This window comes from Coffea eugenioides, unplaced genomic scaffold (assembly GCF_003713205.1).
Source record: "Coffea eugenioides isolate CCC68of unplaced genomic scaffold, Ceug_1.0 ScVebR1_210;HRSCAF=848, whole genome shotgun sequence".
Classification (NCBI taxonomy): domain Eukaryota; kingdom Viridiplantae; phylum Streptophyta; class Magnoliopsida; order Gentianales; family Rubiaceae; genus Coffea; species Coffea eugenioides.
In genome coordinates this window covers 674-17,086 of record NW_020862567.1, presented here as the reverse complement: position 1 = coordinate 17,086, position 16,413 = coordinate 674, and the positions used below count along the sequence as shown (strand labels likewise).

The following is a 16,413-nucleotide window of genomic DNA, read 5'->3' as shown; positions in this document are numbered from 1 at the left end:
CCTAATTTACTCCAATCTTGAAAACGAAGAGTGAAACCCTACTTTCTAGGTTTATTTACACTTATTGTGGAGTACTTGAGTAGGAGGATCATATTAAATAAATAATTTTCAAATAAAAGGAATTTTAAGAAAAGTGTGATGAATTTTACAATTCCATATAATAAAATTAGGGTTTTGAGTCAAATATAAGGGATTTAAACATGGTCACAAGTAAACTTGGGTTTTGATTAAAATTTTAGGGTTTCTAGTCTTTTAAAATAAAATAAGGTTTTAAATCAACCCCAAAGAAATAACTTTAGTATCTTCCTTGAAACAAAATAATGTTTTAAAATAAAATGAACTAAAGAAACCGTAAAACAATAGCATCTTAAAAGTTGGGGTGTCACAATGACATCTTCCCAATGATCTTTTGCAGGGCTAATTACTCAGAATATTGCTGAAAAAAAAAAGAAAAATCGAACATCTATTGGTCTGACAGCGCCAATTCTACAACTATTACTGCCGGGCTACGTCAGTCTGGCAGCTAAAGCCAAATTTTTTTTTTTTTAAAAACCACTGGTAGCTAAATCCAATTTTTTTTTTAAAAAAAAACACTGTCAGCCCGCCAGCAGTGAAATTTTTTATTTTTTATTTTTAAAAATAGACTGTCAACCCGACAGCCAGTTGTATCAATGCTGCCGGACTGCTTGAATTCGGCAACAGCTGCAAAAATTTGAAAAAAAAAAAAATAAACTGGCCTCCTGGCTTGATTAGACGTGTGAGGTTAGATTCAATTGATCGGAATGTTTTCTTCAACATCCGTGAGTAACTCTGAGTGAAGGGGTCAACTCTTAGGCACTGAAGAAAACAATATCATGAGAAAGTTAGTATCAGAAGCATTTGTTAAGGGTGCGGAGTAACTCCAAAGTGATCTTTTTACTCTTCTCAAGTCATTGGACATTCATGACCATGAATTCATGATCAAGGAGGCGGACGCTACTTTTGATGCTTTGGACCAGTTACAAATTGAGCATAAGAAATAGGGTTAATCACAATTAATTCTCTTAAAATATATCTCATTTTTCACTTTATCCCCTAACAATTTTTTTGTCTCACTTTATCCTCCATTGGACAAAATTATACCTCTATTATTTTAAACTCTTATTTTTCTCTTTTAATTTTTTCCTTTCCCCTTTTGTGCTCTTTTATTTTCTTTGCCTCTTTATTGTTTCTTTAATTCTTCCTCTTTCCCACAAAAATCTTCACCTTAATGATTAAAATTAAAAAAGAAGAATTGTAGAGATCTATCTTTTCTTTAAATGATTAAAAAATATTCGAATCACTTTTCTAAAATACAATTATTTTAGGATTTCAATTCTTTTGATTTTGGTTTTTCCTCTTTTCTTTTTAGTTTCTCATTTTATTCTCAAGAAAATATCATAAGATGAGATTGTGATCTAATTAATAATTATCAATTGAAATTTGTGGCACGTGGCATCATACAAAAGATCAAAATTAGTTTTTGATGTCTTTTAAACCTTCACCCAGAAATACAATTACAAACTCAAAATAAAAAGTTCCATTAAGATAGAGTTTTCTATTGCGAAGGATGAAAGAGAGAAGAAAGATAAAAGGTAAATGAAAATTCAAAATATGGGAAGGGTAATTTCATCGTATAGGGGGTTAAGTGAGCAAAATTAAAAGTTACGGGGTAAAGTGAAAAATGAAATATACCTTAAGGAGATTAATTGTAATTAACCCTAAGAAATATAGTGAGCAAGTCAAGGAATATATTTGGTGTGCATCATTGTGGGCCGAAATCAACCAATCTATAATCAGTGATCATTCTTGTAGGATGCTAGCTAACCGTTATAGTTACGAGAAGTTTTTTTTTTTTTTTTTTTTTTTTTTTTTTTTGATCAATGAGATATGCTTTATTCCATCAAAAATGTGTACAAACGTCCAACCTAGCCTAGCCTAGTGTTCCGCTTTAACTGCCGTCGCCTAATGGACGGTATTCCTATCCTATCACAACGAATTTCACCACGCGCCAAAGCTGGTAATTCATCAAAATTCTCGTAAGTGATAATGCTCTGTATCTGTCGAGTAACGCCCACGTTTGCCAGCCTATCAGCCACCCTGTTTGCCTCCCTATAACAATGCGAGACCTGGCCTGCGTCCGGGATCAAACCCCAAATCTGTTCGACCACAACACGAACCTGCCATGGACACTGGACCCTTCTCTGCAGAATCCCTACCAGCACCTGAGAGTCCACCTGAATGGTAACATCTGTATATCCCCTCTGCCTGCAAAGACGGAGGCCCGTTGCCAGGGCCAGAACTTCTGCCCGTAGACTCGTTGTTACCCCGAAAGATTCCGAGAACGCAAAAAGCGGCAGCCCTAATGAATCTCGTAACACCCCCCCACCACCACTAGCTCCAGGATTTCCTTTCGCGCAACCATCAGTGTTCAAAATCAGCGTTCCCCCCTCAGGCGCCCGCCAGCTTACCGCTTGAGCATAAAATCTCTGGGGCGAGGTTGCTAGTCCCCCCAGAAACTGAAATAGAACGTTCCTCCCCACACGTTGATGAAATTTTCCTTCGGCCACCCCTTCCAGATCCTGAAGGATGTCATGGCAAACCTTTGCATGACTCATCGGAACCCCCTCAAAAAATGCCCTATTACGCCCCTTCCAGATGTGCCAGCAAATAAAACTAGGAATAATTCCAAACAGAAAACGACCCTCCTCCGCCCTTGGATGCGCCATCCACCAAGCCGCAAGCCAAGACCGAACAGAAATCCCCCGCCGTGACACCCCCCCAATCCTACCAAAAAACTCCCAAACTTCACTCGCAATATCCCCCTCTGAGAAGACGTGATCAAGTGTCTCCTCCGCCCCCTCCAAACAACAAAGACACTTTGAAGCCAAATGAACCCCTACCCTTCCCAAGGCGGCCGTCACCGGTAATTTCCCCAAAAGCAATCGTGTCATGAAGAAAGATATCTTGAGCGGAAGCCAAGAATGCCATACCCGAGAGTGCAGAACGGAATAATGACTTGCGCGACGAACCTCCTGAAAAGCGGACGCTAGAGAAAACCTTCCTGACGCCGTGTGACGCCAAACCAGCTCATCCTGCTCTTCCCCCTCCGGAACCGGTTGTTGGGAAAATGAGTAAATCAGCTCAGCCGGAATTACTGATCTAAGCCTTTGCCAATCCCAGGACCCATTCGAAATGAAATCCCGAAACGATAACTCCGGAATAACCGGAACTTTAAGACACAAAGCTCCACTCCCTAACCAGTTATCATACCAAAAGTTACATGAACCCCCTTTTACCAACCAGACCATGGATAATTCCGTCTGCCGACTGATGTTCACCATTCTTTTCCAAGTCATCGAATCCTGCCTTTTTATCTCCACCTGACACGGATGCTGCCCCTTGCAATACTTCGCCCGCATGAACTCGGCCCAGAGAGATGTGCCTGCCCGTAAGTTCCACCACAACTTACAAGAGAAAGCCGAATAAACCTCACTAAGTTTTCGGATTCCCACACCTCCCTCATCAACGGGGAGACACAATTGAGGCCAACTTATCCATTGGAATTTTGACACCTGCCCTGACGACCCCCAAAGGAACCTTGCACATACCTGCTCAATTTGCCTGAACACCGAACCGAAACCCACCGCGGCCGACAACAAATGGACAGGAATTGCCGAGAGCACATGCTTTATCAAGACTAACTTTCCCCCTGTGGATAACAACCTTGACTTCCAAGACATCACCCTAGCCACAACCGACTGACACACCTCACCGAAATACGCTGCCTTACCCCTTCCTGAGTACAACGGGAAACCCAGGTACCTTATTGGAAAATCCTGCCTTGAAAAATGAGTAAGCCTCTCAATCACCCTCCTCCGCGACGGGGAAATAGACGGGTGTACCAAATATCCACTCTTCTGGGGATTGACCAACTGACCAGAAGATTGTTGATACTTCTCAATCACTCGTTTCACTTGCTGAAGCGCCATTGAAGACCCATTTGTAAATACCAGGATGTCATCAGCAAAAGCAAGGTGAGTAATGGCCTGGCAGCCGGTTGGGCCCCTAAACCCTATATAATTCCGACGACTAGCTAGCTCATTCAAACCTCGCGAGAGTAGTTCCGAGCCAATGACGAACAACACAGGCGAAAGTGGGTCACCCTGGCGTAATCCACGACTAGATTTAAAAAACCCCTGTGCAGACCCATTAATGATAATGGAGAACCAAACATTCGAGATCAGGCGCCAAATCATATCAATAATCTGCTCACAAAAACCAAAAGCTCGTAACATGGAGATAACATGGAACCACGACATCCGGTCATACGCCTTAGTCATGTCCAATTTAAGAGCAACGTTCCCCCCTCGCGCCTTCTTGCCTATAGATGCCATGAGCTCCTGAGCCAGCAGATAGTTATCAGAAATGCTTCGGCCCTTGACAAACCCCGTCTGTTGGGGGGATATCAGCTTTGGCAAAACCAAGGCCATGCGACTCACCAACAACTTTGATAACAACTTATTGCAGAAATTGCATAGGCTGATGGGTCTAAAATTTGAAAAATCTTGAGGGTTCGACACCTTAGGCAGTAACACTATTGAAGTGGAGGTGAGGAATTTTGGCAGGTGACTCCCACAGAAAAAACTCACTACCGCTTTGTACACATCCTGAGCCACAACCTCCCATGCAAAGGAGAAAAATTTCCCTGTAAACCCATCAGGCCCCGCAGCACTTTCCCCATCCATAGAAAACACCAAATGCCGAATCTCCTCCATGCTAGGTATAGCTGCCAGCCTTTCATTCTCCTCGTCTGAAACCAGCTTAGGAATCAGATGCATTAGATCACCACCCCCAGTATCCACCGGCCCTGAAAAGAGATTCGAAAAGTACTCCACCGCAACCTGTGCAATGTCCTCATCCCTGTCCACCCAAGACCCATTAGAATCCTTCACCCTATGTATCGCCCCTTGCACCCGCCTTTGTTTAACCACGGCGTGAAAAAATCTGGTGTTCCGATCCCCACACCCCAGCCATTTTACTCTTGCCTTCTGCCTCCAGAATTGTTCCTCCACTGCCAGGGCTCTGTTAAGATCTGCCCGAGCCATATTTAGTTCTGCCGGATCCTCCTCCTCCAGTCTAGATGTTTCCACTGACCCTTCAATCCTTGCTAACCTATTTTCCGCCTCCCGAACAGCATTACCAACTGACCCAAATTTCTGCTTATTCCAATGCTGAATTGCCCTCCGAGTTGCCTGGAGTTTTAAACATAAAACTCGTAATGGAGACCCATGCACATCAACAACCCATGCTCCCCTGATGACATCCAATAACTCAGGTTTGGTAGTCCAGATGTTAAGAAATCTGAAAGGCCGTGCCCCATTGTCTAGCCTCGACGCAAAAGAAACGTGCAACGGGGCATGATCAGAAGGATGGCGTGCAAGATGAACCACCGAAATCACTGAAACCGCTTCTGCCATCTCCCCATTCATGAGTAATCTATCAAGTCTTTTCCAAATCCTGGCTCTCCCCCTCCTATTGTTACACCACGAAAATCTGGACCCTGAGCAGCCCGCATCAAAAACCTCTGCATCTTACGAGAAGTTGAAATTAGACGAAATCAATGATGCTTATGCAAGGTCTGTAGCTGCCTTATCGGGAATTCTAGATTTTGTATTCATTCTCGTGTTGGTACTTGAGAACAGATATTTTGGAAGGAAAACATCTAATCACTGTATTATGAGTGACCAACTAGTATTTATAGTAGTACAAACCTAACAAACTATTTACAAGAATACCCTTACTAATTATTATCTACAAGAATACTTATATTCTCTTAACACTCCCATTCAAGTTGGAGCATATATATCATAAGCACCCAACTTGTTACAAATGTATTTCACCCTAGAACCCCCTAAACTCTTGGTAAACAAATCAGCTAGTTGATCTACAGACGGTACATGAGATGTCTGGATGACTCCATCAAGCAATTTCTTTCGAATGAAATGACAATCAATTTCAATATGTTTTGTCCTTTCATGAAACACTGGATTCGACGCAATATAAACAGCCGCCTGATTATCACATACTAAATTCATAGGCTGTTTATGCTCGAACCCAAGTTCAAGTAACATGCTCTTCAACCAAACCAACTCACACACAGTGTGAGCCATAGCACGGTATTCAGATTCTGCACTTGATCTCGAGACAACTATTTGCTTCTTACTCTTCCACGGCACTAAATTACCACTAACAAACACACATTATCATGTGGTCGATTTTCGATCTGAGGTAGAACCAACCCAATCTGCATCATTGTATCATTCAATATCAATGTGTCCATAATTTTGATACAGCAACTCTTTTTCAAGAGCACTCTTAAGATACCTAAGAATCCGTATAACAGCATCCCAATGACTAGTACGAGAGGTCTCATGAAATTGACTCACGACACTCACTGCAAATGAAATGTCAGGTCTCGTTACAGTTAGATAATTTAATTTGCCCACAAGTCTTCGATATTGTCTAGGATCATCTAGTAATGCACCTTGATGCCCTACTAATTTCACATTAGGATCCATAGGAGTATTCACAGGTTGGCAACCTAACATCCCAACTTCACTCAGTATATCGAGTACATATTTCCTTTGACATAAATAAATCCCATCTTTAGATACTACCTCAATACCCAGAAAATACTGTAAATAACCTAAATCCTTTGTCTGAAAGTTTGCCTGCAGATTGGATTTAAGTTTCTGGATTCCCACAACATCATCACCAGTAATCACAACTTCATCCATATAAACAACTAATAAAATTTTACCAGCATTAGAATGCCGATAAAATACAGAATGATCTACTCCACATCTCGTTAGACCGAACTCCATGACAACACTACTAAACCGATCAAACCAAATCCTAGGAGACTGTTTCAATCCATATAAGAATTTTTTCAGACGACAAACCAACCGCGAATTCTCCCCCTGAACAATAAAATCAGGAGGTTGTTCCATATATACCTCTTCTTCCAAATCTCCAAGTAGAAATGCATTTTTCACATCCAACTGATGCAATGGCCAATTATAAGTTCCTGTCAAAGAGATAAGAAGACGAATCGAGGTAATCTTTGCAACAGGAGAATATGTTTCTAAGTAATCTATTCCATACACCTGAGTAAATTCTTTAGGTACCAGACGAGCCTTCAATCGATCAATAGAACCATTAGGCTGCACTTTTATAGTGTACACCCATTTACAACCAACAACAGGCTTACCAGAGGGAAGAGGGACAAGATCCCAAGTACCATTTTGTTCTAAAGCAGACATCTCTTCTTGCATAACTAATCTCCAACCAGGATGATTAAGAGTATGGGTAATAGATTTAGGAATAGAGACAGAATCAAGGGAAGCAACAAAAGAAGAATATGACATTGAGAGACGAGAATGAGAAATAAAATTAGAAATAGGATGAGAAGTACAATGCTGCTTACCTTTGCGTAAAGCAATAGGAAGATCTAACTCAGAGGAGGGCGTCATACCTGGATTGGAAGATTGAGAATTAATTGGTGAAATACGTGACATATCAGGAGCTTTCTCAACCACGAAACGACGAGAATAAACTTGAAAATTAGGATGAGATAATCAAGATATGAAATCTGGTGGATTAGATAATTTAGGTAATAAAGAGGAAGGGATTGGTAAAACGGGAGAGGAAAAAGAGAGACACTACTTTAACTCACAAGGCATACCATGTTTCATAAAATATGGAGTAGATTAAAAAAAATTAACATCAATACAAATAAAAAATTAAAATTGGACTGTAATATCTATACCCTTTTTGCGCTCGTGCGTATCCTAAGAAAATACACTTAATAGCACGAGAATCTAATTTATCCACCCTGAGAGCAAGCTGATGAACAAAACACACACATTCAAAAATACAATGAGATAATTTAAACACAGGTTCATGAGGAAAAAGAATGGAATGAGGTAATTGGCCTCCAAGAATATTAGATGGCATGCGATTAATTAAATAACATGCAGTTAGAACTGCATCACTCCAAAATTGTTTGGGCACATTCATGTGCAACAAAAGTGCTCGAACAATCTCTATTAAATGTCCAATTTTTCTTTCAACAACTCCATTTTGTTGGAGAGTGTGAGGACAAGAGAACTGATGAATAATACCGGACTTAGTCATAAAAGTATTAAAAGGAGTGAAAAAATATTTTTACGCGTTATCACTGCGAAGTATATGTACAGGCACACCAAATTGATTCTTTATTTCTGTAACAAATGCACAAAAAATGGAATATAGTTCTGAACGATCTTTCATTAAATAAAACCATGTAACACTGAAAAAATCATCAACAAAGATTACGAAATATTTAAAACCTAACTTTGAAGTGACTCGATTAGGACCCCAAACATCAGAATGAACTAACAAAAACTCGTTTATTGACTCTAGGAGTAAAAGAAACACGATGATACTTTTCTAACTGACAAGACTCACATTCAAATGAAGACAATTGACTCAAAGTAGGAACCAACTTTTTAAAATTTTGTAAAGACGGATGACCCAAACGACAGTGAATTTCAAGAGGAGAAACAGTAGCATGACATGCATTCGGACCATTAGAGTTGAGAAAATAAAGACCATTATACTCATGCCCTTCTCTAATCGTCCTCTTTGTCTTCAAATCCTGAATGACAACAAAATCAGGAGAAAAAGTAACTGAACTGTAAGGATCGAAAACAACCAATCGAAAAGCCAATCGATAAGCAATTGAAAGATCACAATATAACAATAAATAAATAAAAGGGAAAGAATTTCAAACCAATTAACTACCCAACTCCTCTTGAGCTTGTAGATTAATTCAAACAAGCTACTTCAAGTTGATGAATTACAATCACTCTTGTGTACAAAGGAAGGTTCACCTCCTCCTTGCCCCGAACTCCACTCGGTCAAGCCAGGACGTTTTACTATCCCTCAGGACAACCCTCACAGAGTTACATTCATGAAGTATTCACTCACAAATGAAAAGCTTACAATGAACCTCACACCACTAAAACTACAAATCTTCTTTGAAGAGTATTTTCTCACTAAAATCACTCTAGATCTTTTGTATCTTCAGTGTACAAAAGTTGTTTGAAATATCTGACCAACCACTATTTATATAGGATCAAGAAAGTGCCTCATTAGTGTTTTCAACGGATAGAAAGTAGCTGAAGAGTCAACTAGCCGTTGGAGTGTCGGACGTCCGATAGCCCTGTTTTATGCGTCCGACAGCAGGCAGTGAGTTTAAGAGATTTTTTTCAATTCTTTCGGACGTCCGGTAGGTTGGTTTTCTGCGTCCGAAGGTATGATGCAAAATTGAGAATTTTTCTTCAATTCTTTCGGACGTCCGGTAGGTTGGTTTTCTGCATCCGAAGGTATGATGCAAAATTGAGAATTTTTCTTCAATTCTTTCGGACGTCCGGTAGTCTGGTTTTCTGCGTCCGAAGTGTCGCAACGATTATCGGACGTCCGATCCTGACTTCTTGAGCGTCCGACAGTTTCAACATACTTTGTCCCTTTCAAATGTGATTAATCTTTGAATCTGATTTGCATCATAGCTGAAAGTATATCTTGGAGAAATATTAGTATTATCCATTGTTTTGTAAACATCAAAAGTAAGGGACCAAGGCCAACATTCTCCCCCTTTTTTATGATGACAAAACAATGGATGGAAGAAAGAAAAAAATAAAGTATAAGCTCCCCCTCACTCATAGCATCCAAACTTATAATTTCAGAAAAACTCCCCCTTACACATAGCATCCATCTCTCCCCCTTTTTGTCATCATGAGATGAGAGTGAAAAACCAACTATCATAATCCAGCAACAATAACAGAGTATAAAAATAGAAAAATGACAGCAATCACCAACATATCACAGAGAATTTGATATCAAAAGAAGTATCAACATATGACAGAGATTTTTGACAAAGCAAATCATCATTAAATCAGAATCATTCTTTTCTCTCCCCCCTTTTTTGACATCATATAAATTCAGTAATATTAAAAAATATCAAGAAAAAAAAATAGTTCTAAGCATCAGAAACTTCAAAAAAGAATTACAGAAAAGCATTATGAACAAGAATCTCATCAATCTTACCAATATCTCCTACTTGTTAGAGTTAGCATCATATTTAACTATCCACATGCATTTCATGCCTCTTCTCATGTTTTTCCTCACATAACAATCACTTTTCATGTGATCTTTTTGACAACAAAAATTACACATAACCAAAGAGTTATTCACATGAACGGGTTTAATAAATCTGACTTGCCTTTTCCTATGGATAGCAAACTCATTTGCATTTTGATTCAATCTTATCTGATCAGTGCCAAAATGAGGTTTTGATTTATTACTTTGAAAACAGTCTTTTTTTTTATATTGGAGCAACTCATTTAAACCATCCATTCTTCTTTTCAAATCACCTTGTTCCTTTTTGAATAATTCACAAAGCTTTATTTTTCTATCAAGCTCAAAGTGTAAAGCAGTCTCACTCTTTTTGAAGAAATCATTTTCAGCTTTCAACTTTTTATTTTATTGAAAAAGATTTGCATTATCTCGAAGCAAAAAACTAATTTTCTGTTTTAAATCATTATTTCTAGCATAAGATTCTTTCAAACTATCATGTAATTTTATAATGAAAGATTCAAGATCATCATCAGTTTCATCATCACTTTCAAATTGAGAGTTACAAGTTGTTACCTCATCATCTCCAATGGCCATAAAAGCCAATTGAGCAGATATTTCTTCCTCTTCAATTTCACTATTGAAATTGCATTCATTCCATGTGAACTGGAAGTTATTGAATCTGGATTTTCTTTCACCTTTTCTCTTCTTCACTGGACACTCACTTGCATAGTGTCCAGGTTGGCCGCATTCAAAGCACTTGTCACCTTGCTTTTTGTTGGCCTCATATCTTCCTTTGTTTCTTGCATTGTTGAATTGATTAGAATCTGAATTGCTAGGTCCTCCTCTTATAAATCTCTTTTTGTTGAGAATCCTCTTGAAACTTCTTGTGATGAGAGCAAGATCACTGTCATCAACTTCCACATCTTCTTCATCTAGGGAGGCAGAATCATCTTCATCTTGAGAGGCTTTTAGAGCAATATTCTTTCTCACCTTTGTATCCTCTTCCTCCTGCACCTTGAACTTGAGTTTCAGCTCATAAGAAGTTAAAGAGTTAATAAGAGATTCAATGGGTAAGATATTTAGATCTTTAACTTCTTCAGTAGCAGTCACTTTACTCTCCCAATCCTTCGATAAAGCATTCAAAATTTTTCTATTTTTCTCACCTAGAGAGTATTCCTTTTCCAACGCCTCCAAATCCTTAATAAGGTCATTGAATCTACAATACATCTCATCAATATTTTCATGAGGTTGCATCTTGAAGGATTCATACTTTGTAACTAGAATGGACTTCTTTTGTTCTCTAACATTCTCACTACCTTCATGAATTTCTCTCAATTTATCCCAAATTTTCTTGGCTGACTTGTAGCCTTTGACTCTAACAGATTCATTTGAATCTAAAGCACAATATAACACATTCATGACTTTTGCATTTAAGGTGAGATAAACTCTATCGACAGCAGTCAGTTCATTTCTAGTTTTTGGTCTAGATGTACGAGTATTTTCATCTATAAGAAAGGCATCATATGGACCTTCACTAACAATAAACCACAATTCAATATCAAGAGATTGTAAAAAGATAATCATTCTTTCTTTCCAACTAACATAATTTGACCCATTAAACATAGGTGGTCTAATCACAGAATGTCCTTCAAAAAATATGGCATTATTGGTTGTCATTTTTACTCCAAAACCGATTGAGCTTAATCTCTAGGAGACCAAGCTCTGATACCAATTGTAAGGATCGAAAACAACCAATCGAAAAGCCAATCGATAAGCAATTGAAAGATCACAATATAACAATAAATAAATAAAAGGGAAAGAATTTCAAACCAATTGACTACCCAGTTCCTCTTGAGCTTGTAGATTAATTCAAACAAGCTACTTCAAGTTGATGAATTACAATCACTCTTGTGTACAAAGGAAGGTTCACCTCCTCCTTGCCCCGAACTCCACTCGGTCAAGTCAGGACGTTTTACTATCCCTCAGGACAACCCTCACAGAGCTACACTCATGAAGTATTCACTCACAAATGAAAAGCTTACAATGAATCTCACACCACTAAGACTACAAATCTTCTTTGAAGAGTATTTTCTCACTAAAATCACTCTAGATTTTTTGTATTTTCAGTGTGCAAAAGTTATTTGAAATATCTGACCAACCACTATTTATATAGGATCAAGAAAGTGCCTCATTAGTGCTTCCAACGGATAGAAAGTAGCTGAAGAGTCAACTAGCCGTTGGAGTGTTGGACGTCCGATAGCCCTGTTTTATGCGTCCGACAGCAGGCAGTGAGTTTAAGAGATTTTTTTCAATTCTTTCGGACGTCCGGTAGGTTGATTTTCTGCGTCCGAAGGTATGATGTAAAGTTGAGAATTTTTCTTCAATTCTTTCGGACGTCCAGTAGTCTGGTTTTCTGCGTCCGAAGTGTCGCAACGATTATTGGACGTCCGATCTTGACTTCTTGAGCGTCCGACAGCTTCAGCATACTTTGTCCCTTTCAAATGTGATTAATCTTTGAATCTGATTTGCATCATAGCTGAAAGTATATCTTGAAAAAATATTAGTATTATCCATTATTTTGTAAACATCAAAAGCAAGGGACCAAGGCCAACATGAACACTGTAGAGATTTGGTGAGTTTACTAACAGATATTAGATTAAAAGGCAAATTGGATACGTAAAGAACAGAAGACAGCGGAAGAGATGGGTTAATTTCTATAGTGCCCAGTCCTTTAACTTTAGTGGTAGATCCATCAGCTAAAATAACATGAGAAAAGGAAGTAGACTCGTGAAAATTAGAAAATTTTTTAGAGGTACCTAACATATGATCAGTAGCCCCGGAGTCAATAATCCATGAGTCATTACCTTTTAGTGCTAAAGAAGCAGAGGGAAGAGATGCGTAATTTGTAGTTTGGTACTGTAGGAATTTAACATAATCTTCTTCGGATATAGTAAAAGTCTTCTGGAACCCATGTGCTGAAGAACTTGATTCAACTTGGTCAGTGGTAACCGCATTAGCAAAACTTTCAACCATAGCGAATAGCACTTCAAACAAAAAGCAGTCAAAATTTGCGATGAACAGTAAACACGTGAACAGTACTTTTGAACAGTTGCGTGACCAGGACTTTTGCTAGATGTTTAACCCTAATCCTAAGACTTTTGTTCTGATACCATGAGAACAGGTATTTTTGGAGGAAAATATCTAGTCACTGTATTATGAATGACCAACTAGTATTTATAGGAGTACAAACCTAACAAACTATTTACAAGAATACCTTTACTAATTTATTATTTACAAGAATACTTATATTCTCTTAACAGTACTTATATTCAATTTCTGCACGTTACCAATGGCACATAATGGATACTCGTAGAACATCTATTTAAGTCCTGAATTTTTGTCTTATTTTTTATTGCGGGGATAATTTAATAAATCTCCCTTGAGGTTTCTGACAACTTCATCGAACTCTCCTAAGGTTTGAAAATTTTTTTTAATTAAAAACTTATGCTACCTGATGTACTAAACCCGACAGTCTTTTTAGTTAATTAATTTACGTTTCAAAGTTGAAACGTAAGAAAAAGATGAAAACAGATTTATTAAATCAATAATTATTCTTATCTTATGTTAAACTAAGAAAAGGTTTTTTAAACAAAAAATCTCATTCAATTTGCAATAAGATGCAATTCTCAAATCGTTGAAAAATAATCGTTAAAATTACTATGTATAAGATTTGATATTAATTTTTTTTATAAAATGTATAGAAATTTGATATTTATCCAAATAAAATATACCAATAAATTATTAAAGGGCAGTGACTGAGTATAAGAATAGAGGTTGAAGTAAATTTGATAGTAGGTAGTTAAACAAAAAAAGTAATTTTTAATGTACAATATAATTTTATAAATATAAATTTATTGTGCAATATAAAAACAAAAAAGGCAAAAAAAAAAAGAAAAGAAGAAATTTTTTTCAATTACAAACTTATGCTACCTGACGTACTAAACTCGACAGCACTGACGTACTACCTGACATACCTGTCGGGCTGTAGCCAGTGGTTTATTAAAAAAATATATATATTTTTGCTCAATTGTTGTAGAACTGACCCTTGTCAAACCAATAGATGTCCGATTTTTCTTTTTTTTCGGCAATATTCTGAGTAATTAGCCCTTTTGCAGTGAGAATATTTGGAGAAGTTGTTCTACACTTGAAGATCTATCTTATAACTAAGTAGCCGTTGCCAAGCTTATGTCCATAATATTCATCCGGTAAATTATAAGGACAGATTTTTTTCAAAATTTTTTTCCAGTAGGTTCAAGAAGCGGAGAGGAGGTAGGAAGATTTAAATTTCCATACTTTCTCCCTTGATATTTTATTTTAGACAATTAAACAAATAAATTGATTTTGCACTTTTCCCCATTTGCTTCAATTATTGATTTTTAATTTTTGGAGAGTAATTGTGCTCGTTAATACATCTTTTTAAGATGTCATTTGATGTTTGTACCTTTGTAATTTTTTTTGTTTAATGAAGTCCTCTATATATAATTTCAGGAAGAAAACATCTTTTGAAGGACAAAGCAGAGAAGACAGGACTCAATTCATACCCAATGATATAGGGGCCTTACTATCTGCATCGATCATGATACCCCTAAATAGTTAAGGGGCTAACGTGATAAAGGATAGTAAAAGAAGCTTACAATGGAAATTAAGACAACATTAAACTCTGTGGATGAGGAATAAAATTATAACAAAGCAATCTGAAGTTTTTCTTTTTTTTTTTTGGTTTTGAGTGAAAGATAAACAATATTAAGTGGAGATTATATTATTTAAAAGAAAATTGCTGTCTACCACCAAGAGAAAAAAAAAAGAAAAGAAAACCCTATTGTAAATAAGAGTTCATCAAGTGCCAAGTCTCAGTAGACGGGAAAGGGTATTTTGTTATTTATTGTAAAATGAAATTGAAGACCAGTTATACCTAAATGAATTATCCATTGAGCTACACTAAGTCACGGATTAACGCATAATTAGCCAACTACTTGTATGTTAACCACTAGTAATTGAAGGTAGTTGAATCAGTACAAATTAGATACACAAGTTAAATTTTTTTTTTTTTAGTGTAAGTAGGAGGACTCGAACCCAAGATCTCTTACTTACACTCCTTCCCCTATACCACCCAACCCATCCCTCCCTTCAGATACACAAGTTAAATATGTTCACTCATTGGCCAACAAATGGAATAAGTAGCCAAAATTTTCTATTAATTTGAAAACTGTCATATTTGTCAATTAGACATTTGTACATTAGCAGTTTGTGCTCAATCATGCAAATTACTATAATACATCTACAAATTTGACGGCAATGTGGTGCGCCAAATATGAGATAAAAATTCATGTATGCCTATTGCACATTTCAAAAATGTGAAACAATACACTAAATTGGGGGATGCAATGTATCCAAAATTTTGTTGGCTAAGAAGCTAGGGACATAAAATGAAATTTGACTAGTTATCTAAGGGAGCAGTGCAGGTACTCAAGTGTATAAAAGCCTGTCAATTTTCTCGACGTAATTATTGTGACACCCCCACTTCTCCCTAGGGCGAACTCTTGGGTATCCGCGGAACGCCTGCCCAACTCTCGTTGAGGCTCACTATAATCCATAATTTAAAACTAGAAATACTTCAAATATTTTCAATATGCATTTAAAGTACTCCAAAATATTTCATACTTACCATTAGTTAACTTTCAAACTTAAATACAATCCAAAAGAATATGTACTACAGTCATTAATATAATACAACTTGAAATCTCCAAAAGAAAATAATTTAGTACTATTTGCGAGTACTCTCGGTCTTGAACCCTGTTAAGGAAAACAAAAGTGTGGAATGAGCTAAACAGCCCAGTAAGATTCCAAAACACATAAATAGTTCTAATAAATCAAGTAAATTAAGCATAACACATGTATGGTTCAAGATTTCACATTGGCACATTAAAATGAGACATTTATCATTGCATAGAAATAAACACACAATAAAAGAATACGGTGTTCACGTGGAACTGTTTCAGTCAGTTTCACCTTATAACTCTAATATTTTCGCGGTTGTCTGGCCATCGTCTTATTCCTCCAGTGGTAATACTCGAGTATACCGATACGGTGGCCCAGAGTTCCAACCTACCCGACTGAGCCCAGTCCTGGCTCGAGCAGGTTAGTAACCAAGGG

At 37.4% G+C, this 16,413-nt stretch overlaps 1 protein-coding gene across 1 annotated transcript; it reads right to left on the bottom strand.

Moving 5' to 3' along the window:
• Positions 1–1,946: 1,946 nt before the first annotated feature.
• Positions 1,947–5,498, bottom strand: LOC113756237. The gene has a single exon (XM_027299996.1). It carries the CDS (start codon positions 5,496–5,498, stop codon positions 1,947–1,949), a length of 3,552 nt encoding a protein of 1,183 aa, XP_027155797.1.
• Positions 5,499–16,413: the final 10,915 nt, after the last annotated feature.

Coding starts and splice junctions, on each gene's coding strand:
- LOC113756237 (XM_027299996.1), bottom strand. CDS start 5,498: ATGGCAGAAGCGGTTTCAGTGATTTCGGTGGTTCATCTTGCACGCCAT.